The sequence below is a fragment of the Filicampus tigris genome, chromosome 10, assembly GCF_054856515.1.
Source record: "Filicampus tigris isolate MCC_2025a chromosome 10, RoL_Ftig_1.0, whole genome shotgun sequence".
NCBI classification, from domain to species: Eukaryota; Metazoa; Chordata; class Actinopteri; order Syngnathiformes; family Syngnathidae; genus Filicampus; species Filicampus tigris.
The window spans coordinates 11,669,665-11,694,892 of NC_141226.1; the positions used below are offsets into that span (position 1 = coordinate 11,669,665).

The window sequence follows — 25,228 nt, forward strand, 5'->3', positions numbered from 1 at the left end:
CACACATGCACAACCATCCCTATTGTTCCTCAACCCGGCTGACATTTGTCTGATATTTTGGGCCAGCTTGTTACACTGAAAATATTTAGAGTGCAAATCTGATTTATTTTTCCCTCTGCAGGCGCCAGGCTTCACTAATGATCGCAACCTGCTAAGCTCTTATGCCTGATCATGCATCGTTGAATGCAAAAGGGAGGCATTGGGTTGTGAGAGGGTTTGCCAGGGGGTTCTGGACCGGCATTCTGAAGACCTGATTATCACAGTTCTGACTTTCAGAGTCACCGCTGTAACATCTGTCTTGTGACACTTTGCATTTAAAGTTAATGTGGAGGGGTTTTTCACTAGTGGATCAGACGGCATTAAAACGTCTTTCAAATTAAACATTTACCATCACCGGATATCAGAAAACATGAGAGTTTGGGATAAATAGAGGAGGAGTTTGACTTTTTCTTTCCTTTTTAATCCGCATAAGCCAAAGCTTGCTAAATTTTGATAGCTGCTCCGATGACTTGGAAGCAAACTGTGCATGGCGCGGGTTTTAATAGTTAATCTACATCTTGACTCAGTCATTTATGAAATGTCAAAACTGTGTTCGGTCTCATTTGAGAAATGTAATGGCCAACAAAACAAAAAAGGTTGCAGCGTCTGCTGTGATGCGGACCCTGTATCGGTCTGTCGTGGTGAAGAAGGAGCTCAGCCGAAAGGCGAAGTTCTCAATTTACCGGTCGATCTACGTTCCTACTCTCACCTATGGTCATGAGCTGTGGGTCATGACCGAAAGAACAAGATCTCGGATACAAGCGGCGAAATGGGTTTCCTTTGCAGGGTGTCCGGGCTCTCCCTTAGAGATAGGGTGAGAAGTTCGGCAATTCGGGAGTCACTCGGAGTCGAGCCTCTTCTTCTCCGCGTTGAGAGGAGCCAGTTGAGGTGGCTCGGGCATCTGATTAGGATGCCTCCTGGACGCCTCCCTGGTGAGGTGTTCCGGGCATGTCCCACCGGCAGGAGACCCCGATAACGACCCAGAACACGCTGGAGAGACTATGTCTCCCGGCTTGCTGCTGCCTCCGCGACCCGACCTCGGATAAGCGGAAGATAATGGATGGATGGATGGATGGATGGATGGATTTTTTTTAATCCTTAATTGTATGTATTTTTACTGGAAAATAAAATGTTTAATTCTTATCATTTTTGTTTAGTCATAAAAACATTTTCTTATTTTTATATATATATATATATATATAATAATATAATATAATATTTCATAATATTTCATAATTTGAATTAAATGTTATTTTTGATCATTTCTTTATATAAATATTTTTTTATTATGCTTATTTTTACTTTGTGTTTAGGATTTGTTTAAATAAATAATACATTTCTAAATTATTTTTTGTTGTATCATTTTATTAATCAATTTATAATTGCTAGTAGGACCAGGCCGATTAATTTGCCAGCCAATTTAATCAGTTGAAATTCGTGCTTGGAAATTTGGATTTTTTTTTTTCAACACATGAACACATTACAATAAAAGACAAAGATAATACACCCACCTTGAAAAAAAATGAGCTGATTTTTCTCTCTGTTTTAAGTTAAACACCAAAGTACAATGAATTCAAATTTATATCTTTATTGTTTGTGTTAGGGGAAAAAAAAGTTATTTTATTCACTATATATATTTTGCAATTAATTGGACGATTAATTGTTGGAATTTTACTCTGCCAAATATTGTAATCAGCATCAGCCCTACTTGCTTGTATCATATTGGTATTACTTACTCATATTCGACGATGATGATTTAAAAAGAAAATGTTAATCATTTTTAAGTATATATATTTTTTATATTAAGTATTGGTTGTAATACCTATTATATTGTATTGTTCATTTATGATACATTGCTTTTTATTTATTCAGGATTTTCTTTTCATGTTATATTGTTTGAAAATCATCCATCCATTTTCCAAACCAAACCCTCACGAGGGTCGCGGGCGTTCTCTGGAGCCTATCCAGCTGTCTTCGGGCAGTAGGTGGGGTACACCCTGAACTGGTTGCAAGCCGATCGCAGGGCACACATAGACGAACAATCATCCGTGCTCACAATCATACCTGAAGACAATTTAGGGGGTTCAATCAACATACCATGCATGTTTTTGGAATGTGGGGGGAAACCGGAGTACTCGGAGAAAACACACACACGCAGGCATGGCAAGAACATGCTAACTCCAGACAGGACGGCTCGGGACAGATTCGAACCCTCGACCGCTGCACTGTGAGGCAGACGCACTCACCAGTCTTTCACTGCGCCGGACTGTTTCAAAATGAGATGTTTTAAATTACTTGGATTTGCTGACTTAAATTTGACTATAATTAAAGGTATTTTACTTTATAGGCCATTGTTTTTGTGCACCTTTCCTGTAAATATCTTTCTTTAAATTAGCCATAGTTATATATTAGACCTGTGTTCTAATTACATTATATATAGTTTATATATATATATATATATACTGTATATTATGTTTTGATGGTGATTTACTGTCACCCACTTTCAGACCTGCCGAGCTTCATCAAATCCCCCGAGGACCAAACGGGCATCTCAGGCGGTGTCGCGTCTTTTGTGTGCCAGGCCGCCGGCGAGCCCAAACCCAGAATCACTTGGATGAAGAAGGGCAAGAAAGTCAGCTCACAGCGCTTTGAGGTGAGCACATACATACAACTCATGACTTACAGTATTTGCGCAAACGAGCGTATCGTGTCGCCAGGCCTTCCACATTGCTATTGATCCTCAAACAAAACATACCCGGTCGGCTGCTTCTCTCCAAGCAAGACCAGACAAGCCATCCTCCTTTGGCTTTAATCTTCTTCTGTCTCAGTTTATAGAGTAGTCCACTTGATCTTTGTGTATCCTCGCACCCGCATCATTTCGCTACATCTTCTTCGCCCATGCATTGCTCTTGATGTCATACTCATTGCCGCTTCTTTCAGCGCATGTGAACACAAACGATAAATCACACTGCTTTCCCGACCATCTGTAACCGAATATGCAGGATGTAGCGTGCGTTCTTCTGTCTTTTAGGTTTCTTAATCTGTCTTTTAAACATCCAGTCCAAGCCGAACTAAATTAGTGTATTAGTTAAGTAGAAGTTTCTCAAACCTTTTGAAACAAGTGCCACCTAAAAAATTAGTAAGTACTCCACGAACCATCCTCATGACTAACATTTAAATACAGTATTATTATTATTATTATTATTATTATATATTTGTGTTTGTATACTCTCCAGCTTGCACAGTCTCAGGTCAACAAAAACACTTTTGTACGTTGTCTCTCTCTCTCTTTCTCCCTCTCTCTCTCTCTCTCTCTAGCTTTTTTCATACTCCACAGTCTCCACTTTGCTGTTCCTACCTTCAATAGCTTATATCAGAAATCAGAAAAATATGAAAGGTTGCTTCTATGCTGCAATAGAGTGAAATGGTAAGAAGGGAACTAAAAAGTAAACCAAGCCCCCCTCCGACCTCCCTTGCCTTCTCTCAGGTGATCGAGTTTGACGACGGCTCGGGGTCCGTGCTGCGCATCCAGCCGCTGCGCACACACCGCGACGAGGCCATTTACGAGTGCACGGCGGCCAACAGCGCCGGCGAGATCAACACCAGTGCCAAGCTGACCGTGTTTGAAGGTAAGAAGACGAGGCCCTCCTCAGTTCACCTCTGCTGGCTCACAATCCCACATAGCCGACATCAAGATGTGGCCTTTGCATCAGTTATGCATTCATTTGCATCGGAACGCTTTGAGGATTCCTTGCATTTGTCAGTGTCAGTGTCGAACAATTCATGTGACGTTAACATTGAGTCCTTCAGTTTTAGGTAGAGATAAGCATGATGAGCAATTCATTGATTGTGGAATTGGTTGTTGATTAATCACACTACTTGGTTGCAACCACCTGTGGCTCTGGCGATTTGACCCCAATTAGTTTGCTGTCTAAAGGACAAAGTGACATCATCTATGGGAAGATTATCTACATCAATGGGACGTGTCTGGACAGAGTCATTTATTATTGATCTTAGAGCCACTCTCCCACTCATCACCCCTGATTTTAGTCAACGATACACAAATAATAAAGACAAATTTAATTCGGTATTTACAGGTTGTTAGTGGCTTAAAAAGGACTTTAAAAAAGGTATTTCAAATTTATTTTTAATATACAGTGTATTGTGATAGACAACTGATCAATATCAACAGAAATTGCACTCATAATAAACATGTCGATTAAAAAAAATCAGGAGGAAAACAGCAACCCCGCTATTCTACATGCTGTAGTTAGAGGCAACAGTATGATTTGTGCCACAATTACAAGCACCTAAGAGGAAATTTGGAGGACAAAAGCGTGTTTTACTACCAGATATTTTGAATGGTATTTTTCCCCTTGATAGTTGTGCATTGTTTAAATTTTTTTCTTACATTTTTTTCTTATCTTTTTATCTTACTTGTTATCTTAAAACAGTGTTTTTAATTTCGTCTAATCAATTTAATTGTTTTCTTTTCATATTTTAAATAGGTAAAAATATATATATATATTGATGGACTAATATGTACATTGTGATTCACCCAGCCTTACTAACTATGTTCAAAACGACTTTTATCTTGACCAGTTAATTTGACTTTTTCATTGTTTTTTAACCTTAGGTTAAATATTCTATTTTAAAATAAATTGACCTACATTCAGCCTTTTTCCTCTGGGTCCTTATTTTGAAGAGTTAAATAAAATTAATATTGACTGATATGAAATCTTATATCATGATACTTTTTTTAACCACATCGCCCAACCGTAATGTATTTTTTTTCATGTATTTAATAGATATAATCAATATATTTTCCTTTATTTATAATTAACGTCATAAATAAAGGCATTAATTATTCCTAAAAATAAAGAAAACAAATAGGTGATGATTTATTTTGTCTTGATTTAATTCATTGAATTAATTATTTGATTAATTTCATGCATGATATGTTTTCATTTCTAGTTATTTTTATTGTTTGGATTTAATTGAAACCCTAAACCTGCAGATACTTTGCAATATAAAGGTGTACACTTTGGCGTCGATCCAAATTCGGATTGTTCATCCTTAAGGGGACGTCGACACCTTTTCCCAACATGACATGTCTGAAATCTACAAAATGGCCACTTTACATTTATGTAAAGTCGTCAGCGAGCGACATGCCGAATAATCACATAAACAGCTTTTGGAGTGTTTTCCACAGATCAGCGCCCTCCGCCTGCTCGCCCTCTACCCACTCCTCCTCTGTGGCGTTAATGTACTTGATGTATGTGGACAGAGGTTCTGCACCCCGCCCCCCCACTCAGCCTTCCATATCAGTGGCTCGTGAGCGTGCATTTCCTCCCTAATTGATTGTAATTTTGTCATGTGGATGCGAGTCACTGCGGGGCTTTGATTCCATTAGAAATAAAAATAAAAAAACAGCCTGAGTGAGCCAGTGGGAGGATGAGGGTCATCCGTTGTCGTCACGCCGGACTTACAGAAGATCCCCCTCCTTCCCTTTCCCCATCCACGCTCATTTGATATCATCGGTCGGGCCTTGCGTAATCTTCCCAAAGGGACTTTTGCTTTACTTTCTTCGCTCCCCACCCTCCCTTACTCGTCCTCATCTTGTGCATCGTGAGGAATTGGGTGGCACAAGGTGAACACGAGTCACACAGCATTAGGCGCAAGTACAAGTACACAGTCCCTCTAGTTATTGTGGGAGTTATCAGGAAGAACAGCTTCTGGTCTCCTGGGGGAAAAAAAACAAGATTCTGGAGTGTGTCTGTGGGATTTTATCACTCATGTTGGGCCCTGAGAGAGGCCATAGCTCGCTGTATTTGTTGCAGTTCATCCCAGAGGTGTTTGATGGGCTTCTTCGGTTTGGGCTGTGGGACCACTTCCCCAAACCGTTCCCACAAAGTTGGAAGTATAAAAATGTCTTCAAGTCCACCAAAAAATAAAGAAACAAATGTACACTATGTCTTACTGTACTACTAACTAACCGCTGTACTTACTATTTTTAATTTGGTTCTTTTAGATTTTTTTGCCCCAAAAAATATATTCTGTAAAAAATAAAAAGGTATATTAAAAAAAAAAGTTGTCATTCGGTAACATGGCTTTAAAGGGCCAACTAGTTAGACGCTCCAACCATTGATGAATTAATTATTTCAAGACCTTTTAACCTTTTCTTGTCGCTGTGTATGTGTATTCAGGTTTTTTGAATGTTACATGGGGACAATTACTGTCCAGATCAGCGTCTAGCTAGCGGATGTCATAGCAATTGAGATGCATTTCGTTTGCCCTAATAGCATAGTTACCTACTGAAAGTCATATTTGAAATTGTTTGGGTTGCAAGGAAAAAACACAATAAATTCAGCAAACAAGAAGAGTCTAGTTGCGTCGTTTCAACCTTTTTGAAAATGACCCGGATGACTGACTATGCACGAAGAAGAAAAAACAAAGAAAGTTTTCATACGGTGATGTCTTTATTTCACATTTTTTGTGAAACGGGTGATTTTGAAGCTTTGACTTGAGATTTGACCACTGTATGGTGGCAGTGAACTCAACTCATCGCACTTAATTCACAATTAGCAACACTTGGGCAAATAGTGAACAATTTATCAAGAAAGTTCTTTAAGCTATCGCCTCTGCCAGTTGAAGTGTACTGTCAATTTAAGCAAAACTATTACATGTGTGTTTAAGAGAAAAACAAAGCTTAACCTTTTATTCAGCTATCTTAATGCTATCATGCTAACACATAATGGGAAACATTTACATAACATTTTAAGCGACTGATATTTGAACACAAACAGTGCAACAACACATTAAGACATTCGATACAGTCATATTCCACAAAAAGAAACCACATTACAGTGATTTCATCATTTTCTAAAAAAGAAGGCGAATGCACTTTTGATTGCGCTCACTTAAAAATGTCTTTCACTTAATAGATATGTTGGTGATCTTGAGTTCCATCAACATTTTTCTGTCTTCCCCATCAAGCGATGTGGAACATTTCTCGCTGTGTACAAAATTGATCGCAATAAGCTTCAGAAGTCATCTCTACGTTCTTTGCAGTTTTCCATCAGCAGTTCCAGAAAAAAATGACTTGTCGTGATGAATAAGAGTCGACTGTTTTGAGCCGACAAAAGCACAACAATGTGAGCTCATACATCTTGTGTGGAAAAGCCGCTGTCGGCCTACAAGCTCAGGCAAGCCGGTGCTGTCTGCCTGCACTTACCTGCCCGCAGAGGAATGGGCAGGCGGCCAAAGCAAACGGGCGCCCGCTGAAGGTGAAGGCTTCATTGAGCGTCTGAAGCGTCTGACACAAGAGAGACAGATGTTCTTGTGTGAAAACAGACTCTTGTTGCTCAATTGCCTTCGTTGTTTTGCTTCTGTGCTAAATATACAATATTGTGCTGGATTCGACTTTTGTCCTTTGCTGTTTTACATACTATTTATTTTAGTTTTGTCCTGTACTCCTATTCAAATGTTTTATTTTAGTTCTTTTTTTAGTTCTTTTTTTTTTAATTCAACATTTTTAAAAAGTCTTTAATAATTCCAAAAATTCCTCCCCTCCAAAAAAGCAGATAGATCACTGCTTTGACGGGCATTGCCAAATGGCTTCTAATACCACAGGTGGCAACTTGCTGGGTTGACTGCACATTTTATAGATTGGCCTTTTATTGTGGGGAGCCTAAGGCAAACCTGCCTAATAAATGTGTTGCACTGCGTGAGTAAAATGGTGGTGACATCAGTTACTGACACGCTTTGGGATTTGTATTCATATTTTTTTCAAGTATACAAACTTGAAAGCATAGACCATGCTCGTTCCGTGCCACAACCCCTCTCTAAAGAGCGACGTCGCCAGCCCGGCCCGACTATATTTAGGCTATTGTTTGTGGCCCCGGCAATGCATCAAGTTCACAGCGGCGGAACTTGGTGCGAAAAACACAGGGGCAGCTTACAAGCAGACGGAGATTAATGGTCGGCCGACCTTAATGGACCACTCCAGCCCGAAGCTTTGAGAAGTTCTCAGCAGCTCTGATGAAAACAAATGGCAGGGGTTGTGGGGGGAGGGCCTTTTTGTTAACTTTAACTGCAGTGCCCTTGAGCAAGGCACAAGCTGAGCATTGTTCAATACTAGAAAGGCTCACTGGCACTGTTTTAATTTAATCAAATGTGCATATGCTTAAAATGGAAAAAAAAAAAAAAGAAAGATCAGAATTAATGTTTCAGTGGACAAAGACATTAGCTATTGTTTAAATGAAGTAATTACTTTCTCATGAATGTGTGTGTGTAATAAATGAAAACATTTTATTTACATAAAATACAGTATTAAAAAGTAACTTTTTAATTTAACGTGACTGTCATAATAGTGTAAAAGACATCGACCACTGTGTAAATTAAATATTAAAACATGTAATGAATGGAATTTAAATAAAATAATGGAAAGTAACAATTGGGGATTCCTAACTGCCATACAAGTGTAAAAATACATGAATTGCTTAATAAATTAAAAACATGAACTTTATGTAGAATAGCATGAAATAAATATACATTCAGGTAATATGATAAAGTATTTTAACATTAACAGAATTAAATTTGAACGTCAACTTCTGCACTTTTCTTCAAATTCGTAAATGTAGCAGAGGTTTAACAAACAAGTTTACTGCTGTATACTAAAACTAAATAAAGCAAAAGTACTCATCGTTTGATGTGTGCAATACCGATATAGAAATGGAGCGAGGGCAATTGTAAAAACAGTCTTTGTTATTTTTGCATTTTTAACTGACATACTATTGTGAAACACATGTAACCATTCCATAGTATAAATATTTTACTCGTACATGCTTAGCGGTCTGAAGTTACTATGAGATTGCGGCCAAATAAAAAGAAAATCACGTTAGAGCCGCTAAGGCATGTTTTTGCGACCCTCTGCCAAGTTGGACTTTAGCACTTTGGCATGTCACGAGTCTCCAGTCACCCTGTAATTCATTCCGTCACGCTGTTAAGAGTCCCGCACTTTTGTTTTGCGGCTGTTCTCACGCCATCCAGAGGTCATTCAGACTTTCAGACAGGGCCCAAAGTCATCATTGTTTTCATCTGTAACAAAATAATTATCAGCGTCATACCCCGCTTCTTTCATCCCTGCTATATTCTTTTATCGGCGTGCCGAGTATACTGGACACTCGGCAATGACCGCAGGGAACAATGACTCGTTACATGGGTAACGATGCCTGCGCCCTGACCCTGCAGCACCCCCACTTGAATTGAAGCGCCTCAGCAAATGTCCTGCTAAATGGCGCTTGTCCGGCCAATGTGTGAAATAGCACTCCTGCCATCTGAGAAGACATCAGAAGCGACACAGGCGTTAGAACTGGGAAAACCACGCCGCATTTGAGCGCGCCACTCAGAACGAGACGCGCTAACAAATGTCAACAATGGAGGAGCAGTCACTCGCCTAAATTTACTTCTGTTGGTTCGAGACAAAGTTAATCTGAGACTAGACTTTGAAAACAGATCCCCAAATTGTGTGCTTAGAGCGATATATATATAGACAATACAATATAATACAATTTTATTTATATAGCGCATTTCATAACAGCTAGAGCTGTAACAAAGCACTTTACAAACAATACAATAAATAGAACAAAAACAATAAAAGGCTGTCATACATGTATTAAATATAGATATAAATTATATATAATATATAAATAAAAATATAAATAAATAAAGCCAATAAATTGACATAAAACACTATATACAATTGACACCGGAAAAGAGCCGAAAATGTCAGGTCTGATCAAAAGCCAGAGAAAAGAGATGTGTCTTCAACCGGGTTTTACACCGCTTATCCACACATGGGTCGCGGGGAGTGCTGGAGCCTATCCCAGCTGTCTTCGGGCAGTAGGCGGGTGACACCCCGAATTGGTTGCCAGCCAATCATAGGGCACACAGAGACAAACAAACATCCGCACTCTCAACCACACCTAGGGGCAATTAAGAGTGCCCAATCAGCCTTCCATGCATGTTTTTGGAATGTGGGAGGAAACCGGAATACCCGGAGGAAACCCATGTCATGGGCAGAACATGCAAACTCCACACAGGAAGGCCGGAACCAGAATCGAACCCACGACATCTGAACTGTGAGAACATGCTAACCAGTCAACCACCGTGCCTCCCCAGTTTTGGCATCAAAATATTAAATTGTCTGATAAACTTTAACACTGACTGTTAAATGTTGTTGGACTGTCTGTTAAACTGTATGTTAAACTGTTAGATGGTCTTCAAAACTCTTCTTTTTGGAGTCCAAAAAGGAATTCTGTAGAATGTCACAAAACAACTTGAAAGAGAAGTTGCTGCTCATCACTGTTTAGCTCATGCTGAGCAAAAAGAAATGCCTTATCCTCCTCCATTTGTGATAATGTTTAAAGCATTGGCAGCATTTAGCTTAAAGGCTTATTCAGGGATTGCCTGAGCATCACCCTGTCCCTTATTTTGTTTGACATTCCTTAACTCATTGAGAAGCTATTCTATTTTTGCCATTGTAGTGTCTCTTCATTGCAATGGTCAATCACAATGTTCGACGCATCATTCACTGCCTCCTTCATAGACTTCTTGTTTTGCTCAATATCGCAGATCAAAAGTCCAAGTACTTCTTCAGAGTGAAGTTAAGAGCCACAAATGTCTTTAATTGGAGCAATCAAATAATTCTGCTTGGGTGCAGCCATGATTTAAAAATAACACCTCGACCAAATGCAAAATGAAAACATCATGCGGTATAACAACAGGACTACAGTGCAAAACCAAATATCAACCAAAACTCTTATGTACCTGTATTGATTTCATTTACAATATTTGACCACAATGACAAGCTTGGTTTTGGAAAATTCCATCCCTGGTCACAGTGGGATTGAGGAATCCAAGAGCATTTTAAGCTTCAGCACTGATATGTTATTGTCCTTTTGTCAGCCATAAAACTTCAAGATCATCGAAGCAGGTGTAAATCTTGTTAGAACTGGAAAGACTCTACAATATGATGAATCTCGCTAATTATATATATATATATATATATATATATATATATATATATATATAGATATATATATATATATATATAGATATATATATATATATACGGGTTAAAAATGGACAGAGAGGGGCTTTGCCTAACATTTACTGGAAAGTCATTCCAAAGGGAAGGACCGGCAGCATAGAATAGCATCGAAGGCTTGATCCCCTCTGAGACTCGGCTTAGTCCTCGGCACCTCGAGCAGTGCCTGGTCCGCAGACCTGAGGCTGCGGGAAGTTGCGTAGGAGTGGACGAGCTCGGAGAGGTACGCCAGGGCGAGGCCATTTAATGACTTATAGACAAATAATAGAATCTTAAAATGAACCATAAAATGCACTGGGAGCCAGTGAAGGGAGGCCAGAATTAGTGTTATGTGCTCCATCTTCCAAGCTCCAGTTAGAAGGCAAGCAGCAGCATTTTGGGCCAATTTGAGACGTTTGAGACTGGCCGACTCCAAAATAAAGTGCATTACAGTAATCTAGCCGAGATGTAACAAAGGCATGGATTATTGTTTCTAAGTGCTGTGTATATATGATTGTAAACGCATATGGTTTCTCAGTTGTTTGCGACATTCCAACAATCTCGCTATTGTTGCTTGGAAGCCTCAGCTGGAACAATACGTGATAGACACTGGTTTTGTCAATGTAAAAAGCGTTAATGGGTAGGTCTCGCCGCCGAAATGTTGATTATTAGAAGTGGAGGTGGAGCCTAGTCTTGTCCTCCAGGGAAACTGCAGACGTGTCTCAAGACAGGAGAAATGTTATCTAATGGTAACAGATCAAACGCGCACCATCATTACCAAAGTCCTTCCCTGTCAGAGCGTAAATTAGCAATGCTCTTTTTTGAAGAAGTTACCCTGTCAACTCCCTTTGAACTCGCAAAGTTTTCATATGTGGAAAAAGGTCAAGCAAGAAATAAGCAAGTTATCCTAAGATTCGAAGGAAAATAAGTTTTCTACTTGTTGAAAATGTAGCGAACAGAAAACTGTGGAGCGACACACCTCTTCGAAATATTAATAGTCTCGCCATATGAATTTAATTTGCGCTCCAAAAGGAGGCATTTTGGGGAAAACCGCATTGGTTTTTTGGGTCTCAGTTCGGGGACCACAGCACAGCTTGACTGTATTTAACGGCGCTGCGTTTGGTGTGCAGTAAACAAATTACAGCCGGGCTGCCTCGCAGAAGGCCTTTATTTGCTCCTCCGGCTTCAGCAGGTCCCCGGCGCGGAGGCGGGAAATGACTGCGACACAATGCCCAGTAATAAATATCTCAGCGGCCCTGGCAAGTGCGGGCAAACAGAGCGGACGGGATAAATAGTGGGGAATTCTAAATGTGCAATGAATGCGTACGCGAGTTGTAATGGAATGATTTAACACGTAGCCGAGCTCCTCCGACAACTTAATCCCTTCCTTCGCTTGCCTCTATTCAAATGGTCCACAATGACCAAAACAAGGTGTGTTGTATAACTGATATTCAACGCATTCTTCCTTACCGTTCTCCATGTGTTTATATAATGTCCACGCTGCCGTCTTAGGCCCTGTCTACACTTTTTGAAAACGCCGGATATAAGTCTGCGGTTAGCCCTGTCATCCACACGTCATCTGAGTTTTTTCAGTGAAAACGCAAAATTCTGGCCGCAGTGGAGATTTGCGGATATTTCCGGATATCTCCGGATCCACGTTTTGGTGTAGACAGTTACACCCGGAGATGTACGTCGTCACTGTGCGACAAATTGCTCCGACATCACTTGCGCGACTTTTTCATTAGCGTCAACATGGATTCTCGCAGCGCTGCATTGGTTATAGCCATTATCAATGCGCTTTTTGCTTATTTATTTGTCCGCAACCAACCACTGCTTCTCGGTGAAAGGTTTAAAAGCAATTCTTACCTTACGAGTTTGGCGCCGTGTTTTTGGTTTCGTAGAAGTGACGTCAAAGGACGGAGGTTCTTCCAAATGGACAGTATTTGGCTAACTACTGCTGCCTAGAGGCTTGGCGTGCGTTTGAAAACGCCCTTCCCGCAGTTACGTGTGGATACGTTTTTTTAATGTGTATTCCAACGTCATGCACTTCCCTACTTCCGGAAATACGTCGCAACGTAGCAAACCTGCTGTGTAGTGGTTTGCTGGCATGCTTTTATTTTGAAGGCAGGGAAGTGTGAAGGAGGGGAGTGTGGAAAATAGGTAACTTGTTGCTTGCAGACTTGTCGTCTGTTGGACAAATAAAGTATACAATACGACAAAACCAACCCCATGGCTCGCAATGGAAGTAGGTACACGCAGCTGGGTTGTTGTGTCTTTTACAACTTAATAACTTGGAGAAGTCTCGGAGCTCAGCTTCTTTTTATTGCGTAAACAGAATTGAATCTCCGATAACACTTGAAATTATATCACTCCGTGCACGTCGCGGTGCACTGAGGAAATCACAGGGCAAATAACCACGCCTGGAAAAGTAGGTCCATACACTACATGGGTAAGTACGTGAGTAAGTGGCGCGTTTGAAGCGTGTCCACAGCGGGTTTGAATAGTAAGTTAGCCAGCTAAATGTCTTTAAATAAACCTCTTACGTTAGCATCCCTCCCGCGGGGTCAAGCAGCTCTGGGTATACGGTTGTTAAAAAACCTCGGCTACGTGCAAACAAGGCCTTAAAGCTTAGCATGTCGTTAAACACTTCTGTCGATGTTCTGTTTGTTGTCACAACATACTGGAGATGAAACCGTTTACTGAGAAACCGTGGCAACATTTCAAGGCAGCTAGTATTACACTCTTAAATTGTTATAATGGTTAATACCGTATTTACTGTCGCGTCTCAGTGAGTAGTACTTAACTTCCAGATTCTCCTTTCGAGGGCAATGGCATACAAAGCAGTTAGATGCATGTTATGGTACTGTACTTCAAAAACATGGCGAAAGTCAACCCAGGTGACTGCAATATTTGTTTTCCATTATATTTTTGTGGAATATTCTTGTATTTTTATCTAATATTTTTGTATTTTTCATCCAGGTATTTTTGCATTTTCATCAATTTTTTTTCTGATCATTTTTAAATTTTTTGTCTATTGTTTATTTTAGTCTATTTTTTTGTCTAGTATTTTTTGTTGTGTAATATTTTTATTTGTTCTCCAACATTTTCTTTTTCTGTTTGTATGCATTTTATTAGAATTATTTATGCTCCCAATGTATTGAATTTGAATCTGATATTTTTATTTTGTATGCATGGTTAATATCTTCATGTTAAACATGTTTGTATTGTCTTCTAATTATGTATTCTTTCCCTGGTATTTAGCATTTTTCCTCCAATACTTTTTAAAAAATTCCTTTCAATGTTTACCATATTTTCCTCCAATATTCTTCCATTATTATTGCCTCTGTTAATGTTGTATTCTTCTTATATGTATTTCTTTCGCTGATTCTTTTGTAATGTTTTCAGTATTGCCGTGTTGGTGCTCCCGAGGCTGTACCTATATTTTGACTTGTGCCACTCCCATTAGCAAATGGTGCATTTCATTTAGCAATATGGTGATAAAACAGATAAATGTTTTGATTCCCAGAATCATTGAAAGACACGTTTATTGTATCATACAAAGAATACAGAAGCACACAATGGTGTTTTGACCTCCTCAGGTGTACACTTCTCCGCCTCCTCCTGTATATATTTTGCCAGCTCCACTGTGGCGATCCGATTTAATATCTCCCACCATCTGCTGGCTGGAGGCCTGGCGTCGTAGATCATATCCAGGCTGACAGTTACAAACTGCATCTGTCTCTGCACGCCTCTCCCAAGGACCTAGACAATATGGTGAGGGTGGTTGTAGCGGTCTGTGCCCTTACATCCTCACTTTCAAGGACTTTAGAGGCATTTATAGGACGGACGCGCTTTCAGGTTTGGTCCAGGCTGTGCAAGATCTTACTGTTGTGTTAAGTTATCATGCGAGATTCAACAGGGAATGCTAAAAGAGAAACACAAATTGTATGGAATTTAAAGTTCCCACTGAAATTGGCTGTTAAATCTAAATGATGCTGCAAAATGGGTCAGTTGTTGGGCGTGACCTGTCGACATGCGTAAGAGCGGTGCTTTAGATTGTCTTTGTAAACAAAGTTGTTGTGATTGGTTGTTTGGCAAACTTGTTGGAAAATGGGGTGTGGTAGGTTGTCTTTGTTGACAAAGGAAATTGATTTAACCAAGTTGTTGAGGACAAGCTGTCATAGGTTGTTTGGCAAACATTGACACAGGTGGAACGTAAGTGGTTTGTTGTCTTGTTAATAAAATGCTGCAACAACAAACAAACGCTAATCCAGTGAACCTTTACTAGCAGCACCAACGCCATAACATGGACAACAACTCTTTAATATGGTCACTATGGTAACGCTTAAACTTACAACAGATTCCACAAAACAAATATAAAGTGGGTGAATGATACAAGCAACACAAAAAGTGGCGTATTTTGTAGATTAAACAATCAAAGTGAAGTCACATTTTTATGTAACAGTATTAACAGCGTCCTCCTGAAATGCGCCAGCATAATGAGGCACCACAGAACAAATTATAGAACTCATCATAACGAGCTGCTCCAAGCATATTGTGCAGAGCTGGCTGGTCTGTTTTTTTTTTGTTTTTTTTTTTTACTCATTTGCTAGCTTGTGGGTTTAATATTAGTCTTACGCACATGAGACAATTAGCATCTTGACATGCGTCAAGAGTCCGTCATAGATAAGGGAGAATATCCAGTCACTTTTCAAAATTAAATATTTTTAAGCCTCGGAACATAAGTACTGGAAGTTTTTGATTCTTTCATTGATGTAACCCACCGTAGCCCAGCACAAAGTGGTCTGTTAGTTGGGGACCATTGATTAAATACATTAAGATGCCTTTCCATGATTTAGACCATTGTTGTTTTTATTTTTTGGGTCGATAACCTTGCCTTGTAGATTTGTACAGAAAAGTAAAAATGGTAATTATTGTTCAGCCTTTTTCTTTGAATGGTGGAATTATTTTGGATGCACCGTGGCATTAGTTAGAAGGGACAAACCAACATTTGTCGGATCACAATACCAGAAGCAACCTTGCAGTGTCCTTCAAAAAGACAGAATCCCTGCCAGAATACGTTTTTTGTGCAACCCTTTTCTCCTGTCGATAAAGAATACCTTGTGCATTTAAAGTGATTGATAAACACCTTCAAAAGTTAAATTTGGTGGAATATTTCCGTCGCGTTGGACGGAGTCGTTCGTGCTCTCGGGCGACGTTTTATCATCTCTCCTTGTCCATCAATTGCCGTTTGCTTTTGGCGAGCTGTATCTGCAAAAGAGCAAATGCTGCACTGTCAGTGATGATCATGTCTGTGGCCTCGGGGAGCCAAGGAAGCGCGGGAGGGAGGGAAGGAGAAAGTGGGCAGAAAAAGGAGAAGAAGAGGAGGAAACCTCAATCAATGACTAAAAATATAAAGTTGGGGATTGCGAGCAAGGAAACCATAAGGCAGACATGCAATTTTCAGAGTTTGTAGTGAGATTATAGAGCTCTATAAGTGGACACTTTGGTAAAATGTCGGAAACGTGTAATTTGGTATTAGAAACCCCCTAACTGCATCTGCAGCATCTAGAACGGATTTAAGCCAAAAAGCTAATGTTGAGATGTGTTTATCGGGGTTTCAAGTGGGCAGATGAAAAGTCTCGCATAGTAGGCTTCTCCCTCTCTTCACACAGTGGAGTGTGTTATTTTGGAGAGGTATTAAATGGCTTTTTCATGTCGAACGTCCATGCAGCTGTGGACACTTGCTTAGTCTTTGGAACAGCTCTTCTGTATCCTATAATACTGTATGTGTGTCTTTTTCATCTGACATTTCGGACTTCTAATATGTTGTATTTTTTAAAATCTTTCTTTTCATGTCAACATTTTTGTAGTTTTCTAAATGCTGGTAATTTTCTCATTTTAGTCATTTTTTAAAGTCTCCCTTTTTTTTTAATTAAACGTTTTGAATTTTAGACATATTCTAATATTTTTTGTGATCGCTTTATTTTTAAACTGAAACCATGGTACCTTGATTTACAAGTTCCGTAAATTCTGTATTTTTTGTATGATATGGTATTTTTGCTTTTTTTCATATTTTTGTAGTGGTATAATTTAATTTAGTTTAATTATTTTTTGGATTCTTAAGTTGTTGTTTGAAGAATATGTTTACAGTTTGAAGGCCACACCACAAAAAATATCTTTATATTAAGCTAGTAACTAGTGCTATTGTTGTAGCATGGTGAAAATGTCATGTAATGGTTTTTGTCAAGAGCTGAATCTCAGGATTTATTGAATTGAACTCATCTGGATGTCATCTCCTGCCCCGCGGGAAGATATTAAAGATGTGACATGACACACGCCTCCATTTATATCTGCCAATCGTCGAGAGCCGACAGTGACGTCTGTGAATTGTCGTGTGGCTGTTAAATATCCGCAAGCAAGCAGATTTTTGTGATTAATAAGAGATATTTCTCAGAAGGCTTATGAGAGCATGGCTAATCTGATTAGCAGGTGTAGTGTGACATGTCATTATGTAGCTATCACAGTATTGAAAATTAGATAGTTTACCTTTGCTTGTTGTGGTTCCCAATAATTTGACCCTCCTTCCGCTGACTTTTAACATGGTCCTGTTTGAGGGATTTTTGTGCAAATCAAATGGAGCCAGCATTATTGATGTCTGACACTTGATACAGTGTAGGTGTTGTCACCGTTTCGTTTGTGGTCATAATGGCAGGTGACACCAGGCTCTTTTATGGAGTCATCGGAAATGTTGCAAGTTTGCACTCTGCATGTTTTCCTTAGTAAGAGCAGCAGGAGAGTGACTGCAATAATATCAGCAGCATCCTAAGTTGATGCAGATCTTTATTGCTGTCAACTGCCTTGTGGGTTGCTTTTTTTTCACACAATACATACAGTCAAACCTCAATGGCATGCCAGTATTGGACAGGAGGTTATCGTCATCCCTTGTGGAAATTGGTTCTTGGAGTTTAGATTTGGTGTTTAAAAAAAAAAAAAAGTTCTGTAGCCAGTTTTATTTGGCAGCATGACATTTGGTAGCCATGTCTATTGTGAGTAGAACCACAAGAAACTCAAAAACCAATACCCCAAAAGATATAGGAAGTCAGCCACTTTGGTTTGAAACAGCCATTTTAGGGTCATTTTTGTGAGAATGTACATTTGGTAGCATGTCTGTAACGTTGCGAAAATTCTTCCCGTCAAGCCAGTTTCACTTGGCAACATAACATTTTATGGGCATGTCTCTCATGAGTGCACCGACAAGAAAGTCTCAAAACGGAAGTCTGCCACTTTGACTGGAAGCGGACGCTTTTGGCTTATTTTAATGGGAATGAACTTTTGGTAGCATTCTCTGTAATTCTTGAAAATTCATCCTGTGAGCCAAGTTTTATTTAAAAGTATGACATTTGGTAGGCCACAGAATACAGCAGTCTCAAGGATCCATGGCTGAAAAGAGACATGAAGTCTGCCATCTTAGGTTGAAGCAGCCATTTCAAGGACACTTAGCTGAAAATTTGCATTTTGTAGTATCCCCCAGAGTTTTCTAAAAATAAAGCTCCTGAAGCTAGTTGCACACAGAAACGAGTATGATATTTGGTAAACATGTCTATCATGAGTTGACCTACAGTCAAGAAACAATGTCGAAAAAGACACAGGCAGTCTGCCATTCTGAGTTGTAGCAGCCATGAGGGCCAGTTTGCTCAAAAACAAACTTGATTCCATAAGATGAACGTTTGACCAAACATCTGGTGTGGGTTGTTTGATTTGTTCTGCCCTCTGCCATTTTAAGGTGTGATCTAACACTTTGATCAATATTAGCTCATTACAGTAGAAATAACTCTCACATGGAATAAAATGTGCCTTAATCACATGGCAGTTAAATCCAAGACATTTCCACCAAGCGATACAGTTTGTTTTGCCTTGGTAGGCTTCAGCGCCTCGATTAGGCCTCGCTTCCACTGCTTTTTGGGTAGGCAGTATCGTAAAATCTAGGCCAGCTATGTAAATAGCCTGACTTCAAAGCAAATAAGAAAGGCATGGGGGCATGTCTTTCGCCAAGTAACCAAACATTCCGGTGTGCCTGGCACATTAACAAAGGGTAACTGAAAAGCAGGACTGTTAGTGTTCGCGTAAGACCGTACCGAAATGAGCTATATCTTGGTAGAAAAATCCTATATTACATTAGATTATAAATGGTGCATTTTACTCTCACAATAGAGTGAATTGCTACTGTTTGAACTTCGCTTTGTTCATAATCACCCAGGTGGAAAAACATCACAGCAGTGTTTCATTGTTCCAATTTGTTAATAATGTCGCCCCGTGCCTGTAACCCTGCCATTAAAGAGCAAGGTCCACCTTATGGCTTTGTGGGCCAATGAGTCAACGACTCCCCGGGCCCTGACTAGCTATGGATGGATGGGCCTTAGAGCACATTGGCAGGAGAGTCCTCATACCTGCGCTCCAGACCTGGCTAATTGGGAGGCCTCCCTCCCTGACCCTCTTTCTTCTTTTCTTACACACCAACCACTCATGTGCGTGCATTGCGTAAATACTTTGTTGCAAGGCATGGCAGACTAAGCAAATATGATCTCATCTGAGTTTGACCTGCTTCTTAACACCTGCAATGTCACACCTAATGCTTCTCTGTTTACTTATTTGGAAGATAAGGACGGTATTTGGAACACTGTCACTCATGTTATGACTGCGGCCGTTTTTTCACCCCACCTTTTTGTATTTGTAAAGTCATCTGTCAAGACTGAGTGGTTTCTGGGAATATCCCTTTCCACACGACACCTTCGAAGGAATAACTCAAATATCATGTCAGTGCCTGTATGTAGCCATGTATTGCGGGGCTCTCCCACATTTTTTAAATTCACTTGTTCGACTATGACACATTTATTAAGATGTTACTAGAAAGAACTTTACGTTATATCCTGGCAAAATACATCTTGATTATTGTAAAGTTTACAACGTTCTCTTGAACCGCACTTCTCAACTAAAGTCTGTCTCTTTCTTATTCTGTAATGTTTTGAATTGATCACTCCACATATTGTTGAGCAACACTCGTCATACGCTTGCGACAGCCTCACGTAACATGGAACTTTTACAACTTGCATACACATCGCGCTGTGTGGCACATGAATAGCTTTTCTTCTATTATGTTTTTATGATCGTGAGAATCGAATTTGCCAACCGAAATCCTAATCAAAATTTGACTGAACAATTTTGAGAACCCCTGGTTTTTACACTCAAACATAAAGAAATCAACTTTAAAAAATGACTTATAATAATGCCAATATCAATGTGCCAGAATAACTGACTCATTTCGGACATGTATTTGAACATAGTCATCATAATGCTATAAGGAATGTAGAAAACAGAAACAAACAAAATGAATGGCGATCTGTGAACTACGGACCTATCCTGTCACAACTTGCCGAAGCTGTTATCACACTTCTGTAGCCTGGATAATCTTACAGTCACACTCTCTGGTATATTTAAGTGCATCTGTCATATGTCGGATAAAAGAGCACAAGTAGAAGACCCAATAAAACCATAGGAACAAAGGTGATGATTTTCGTTTGGTGGAAAAATGCGTTCCGCTAATGCTTCCAGGAACCTCTTGAACAGTTTGTCAATATGCCAATTTCTCAAAACAACATGAAATTTGGTAGGCATGTTTATAATAAGTGGACCCCTCAAAAATGCCCAAGTCCCTATGCGCAAAAAGACAAAGTCCACTATAAACCATTTTAGGTTTTCCATTTCCAAAGCTCTTTCGAAGAACTTCATATTTTATTCAATTCCTACCAAATTTGAAGCACATATACTAGACAGATGAAGAATGAATGGGATCTATATTAATGAGGACTTCTCAGATTTAATGAGTCAGAAAAGGCGAGAGCAACGGAAGGAATTGCCTATTTCAGCCATAACAAACTTAGTGTTCATCCTCCGAGGGAACGACGAGAGGGAGTTAACCGCAACTTCACAGAAAATAACTTCAGTCTTCCACTTAACCATCAACCCACTGTCTCTAACTCCACCCCTAACTTGGTAACTGAGAGAAACAAAAGTTAAGGCAATGAGTAGATGACTCTTGCTCTATACTTACAGGTCAACCATGCACCGACTGACTGCGCTTCATGATGCAAATGTGTATATCGTCGCTGTCATGTGAAAATCACTTATCTCCATTTTTTTTTCATTTTCTTATTTTAACCTGAATCATGTTTCCGCGTTACAGACATCGCATTAAAGTGAAAATTAAAAAACGTTTCCAAAATTGGAGAGAAGTGTTTTTAACAGGACAGTGGCAATATACAATGCAGGGTCTTTTTTTTAGCACATTTAAATGTATGTAGTGTGAGGAATAAGGTACATGAATTATATGATCTTGTTGGATCCAATAACATTCATGTCTTAGCCCTCTCAGAAACAAGCCCTTTGGTAACAGGTTGATTTACCACATGATCAAACCAATACTAGTGGGCTGCTGCTATTGGCCTCCCAGTGCAAATGTCAGGTATCCAGACGATATATGTGAAATGCTGGATAAAACGGTTGATCACGACTATGAAATATATCACTTGGGAGACTTCAGTGCAGCTTTTGATGTAATTGATCACATGGTACTGCTTGATCAACTTAAATGTTATGGTTTTGGCTTGATGTCATGGATGCAGAGTTATCTGTCAGTGAGAAGACAAAGAGTGTTCTTTAATGGTAGTTATTCTGATATTGCAGTATGGCAGTGTGGAGTACCTTAGGGGAGTGCATTAGGCTGTCTTTTTTTTTCTATCTTTACAAATGACTTGCCATTAGCATTAAATGAATCAAGTCTAATTATGTGTGCTGATGATTGTACAATGTACAGTACAGCCCCTACATATGGTACAGTATGCTAAATCAAAAATTGAATTATGATCTTTAGTTAGAGGTGGACTGGGTAAGCAGGAATAAATATGAATAAAAGAAAATCCATGGGTCTCGGATCTAGACATATGTTGTACGGTGAGCCTCAACTGAGTTTATCCTTTCCAAGACAATTGAACAAATAAAAGAAAATAAACTACTGGGTATTACTTTGGATGAAAAAACTAAAATGGCCTAACACATAAATAATCTAACAATTAAAATGAGAAAGAGCCTCACTGTAATAGGGAACAAAAATACTAAAAGTAGTAATCCAAGCACTAGTCCTATCACATCTTGATTATTGTCTAGCAATTTGGTCATCTGCTAAAAGAACTGATTCACAGAAATTGCAAATTGTACAAAATAAGGCTGCTAGATTGGCTCTTGGTTGTTCAAGGTATACACATATTACAGAAATGCATGAGAATCTTTCATGGCTTCCTTTTGAAAAAAAATTACACTTTCATCTCCTCAGTTTTTTTTCTGGAATGTTTTACAAGAAAAAAAAATCCCCAAATACATTTCAGACCAATTAGTGTACATAAGAGAGAAACAAAATCATACTACAAGACAAGCTAGTTCAAACTATTTAGCGATTCCAAAACCCAGAACAAATTATTTAAAATCTTCAACAATCTACAGAGCAGTGGTTTGCAACCTTTTTTCATTGATGTGCCCCCTGTGAATTTTTTTTTTTTTTTCAGCCAAGTACCCCCCTAACTAGCGCAAAGCAGTTTTGGATGAAAAAGCAAAAAGACTTTAAACAGCGTGCTATGCCATCAATGTCTGATTTATTGAACTTTGGAACTCCATTTGGAGTCATATGTCTAGAATTATTTGGAAATGAAAAGCTGTAACTTAGAAAAGAGAACTAATTTAATTATTAAGATTTGTGCACACAAGAATCAATATCAATATAGTGTCCTCCTTTGTGATCACAGTAATAGCCTGTTCTCCAAAAGAAACCTGAAACTTAATTTTGAAAAATATTGTTTGAAAATATCGATTTAATGATTAAAAAGAAGACCGACAGCATTACCAAGTGTCAATACTGAACATTTCATTGTTGCACTGAACTGAGTCTTTTTGCATTTAGTGAGATGAGACACTTGGGCTTGTGCTTTCCTGAGGATCTTTGTCATTCTTGGTGGCAAGGAGACAGATTCTGTGATCAAGCTTTCTGTTTGAATTGCAGCTACTTTTTAAAATATTTTAAAATCTCAAGTACCTCCTGAAGTGCCTTCAAGTACCCCGAGGGGTACTCGTACCCCCATTTGAGAACCACCGCTATAGAGCAATCACAGGATGGAACTCATTACCTGATACGATCAAGAATACACAAAGTCCACTTTCAAAAATACGTTGCAAAATGGCGAATGGAAAAAGAGTAAAAATAAAGGTATGTTGGGGTTCATTTCCCTTAACACATACCTTGGTGTGGGGTGAGATCTGGGTGTGTGAGGAATAGGGGGTTGTGTTTTTTTTTTTTTCCTCAAATAGTCTGTGGTGTTAGGCACATGCATATTTCGAATTAATGCTTACTAGTACAGATAACATTGATTGCATTTGGGTCTTTGGTAGTATTATAGTACTATTTTCTTTCTTCTTATTATTTTTCTTCTTTTTCTTCTTCTTCTTCTTCTTCACCTTCTTCTTCTTCTTATTCTTATTCTTATTATTATTATTATTATTATTATTATTATTGTTGTTATATACTTATTTACTCTAGCATTTTTTTAAATAGTTTTGCTTTCACTTGTATGGATCCCAGGAAGGTTAGCTCTTGTATATCGCGAGAGTTAATGGGGAGCCAAAAACAACAACAACAACAGATAGGCAATGCTAAATTTCGAAAACTTGAGTGTCAAAGCGTGTGGGCAGAGCTTAGCAGCAAGTTCAACGCTAATAACTGCACATCACTCAACCATTAAGACATGCGAGCATCAGGCTCACAAAAAGCTGAGACGATACCAAAACATGGACACGATCCGAGATCAAGATCAGTCTGATTTCATGTAGCAATTTCTATAGCTACGGAAATCAGATCTTTTTTTGTAGCATTTTAGCTTGAAGTTCAGGTTTTCACTTTTCCTCCCAGCCACCTGAGCGGTTGCCCAACACACAAAATGCAACTACCTCTTTTGGGGAGCAGTTTGCAGGTTGTTTTTGAACCCTTTTGCTTTAATAAAAGTTGACACTGTTGACATAGACTGCATTTTATTCATTTTGTCCAATCGAGGGAATGAATAAAGCCTGTCGTAGGAACCAAACATTTTAATTAAGCCAACACACCACCATCCACTCTCCAAACTAATAAAAGCCGCTCCTATCTGCCTGTAATTACACTTAGCGTGTCACGACGACGCTCCACCAATGATTAATTTGAGGCGTGGAGATGATTGATTTGTTTGTTTGTTTACAAACTTGTTGCTCTGCTCGAGCAGACCGTCACACTCTCCTGGTTTTTGGACCCTTGTCCTTTTTATCCTGCGACTCCAGGAGCGACAATCTAGTCTCATTAGCCACGCTGTAGTTTGTTTATTTACGTCTCCAAAGCGTTTGAAACGAGAAGTAAATCGCAAATGTGTGTGCATCATAATAACATCTCAGTGGTCTTGAATCCAACAAACTCCTGTGGCTCCTTTTGAGGCAGAGGTGGCACCATTCCGATCATTCTCATTTGTGTGTGTATGCTGCGATCCCCCTCACTGGCTCAAACGCTTTTTAGGAAAGAAAATCCGTCATTCGGCTCTTCTTCTGCCTCTTCTTTTTTGGCAATATTTGGACCCACTTTCAACTGTTTCCGACACAGCGCCACCCTGTCATCAGAATCATTATGAGAATCATCTTTATTGGCCAACTACAGTATGTAAAAACACAGCATGAATTCGTCTCCCGTAGTTTGAGCCACTCTTGTACTAAAATATAAAAAAAGCCGCTATTGATATTGTGACATGAAGTTGAAACGCACTCGGGCAGCTATGCTACTAGGCTAATGGTGTACCAGAAATGTTATATGCACTACACAGACCGGATAATCCTGTGAAAGAATAAGAGCAAGTGCAGGTATTGTGTTTGTCGACACAAGACAAGGTGACTCGGTCAACAGAAGCGAGCGAACCACCCTTGGGGTTGTCGTGCCGGGTCGGAGGCCAGGGTTATGTATGAAAAGAGTGTGTCCCAGCA

At 39.3% G+C, this 25,228-nt stretch overlaps 1 protein-coding gene across 13 annotated transcripts in view; it reads left to right on the forward strand.

Moving 5' to 3' along the window:
- Window positions 1-25,228, forward strand: part of LOC147140821 (receptor-type tyrosine-protein phosphatase F-like) — a 238,488-nt gene that overhangs the window by 109,783 nt on the left and 103,477 nt on the right. For all 13 annotated transcript variants that reach the window (XM_086042067.1, XM_086042069.1, XM_086042065.1 and 10 more), the window contains 2 exons: window positions 2,547-2,692; window positions 3,527-3,668. In XM_086042067.1, coding sequence (XP_085898193.1) covers window positions 2,547-2,692; window positions 3,527-3,668 — 288 coding nt within the window. The remainder of the gene's footprint in view (window positions 1-2,546; window positions 2,693-3,526; window positions 3,669-25,228) is intronic.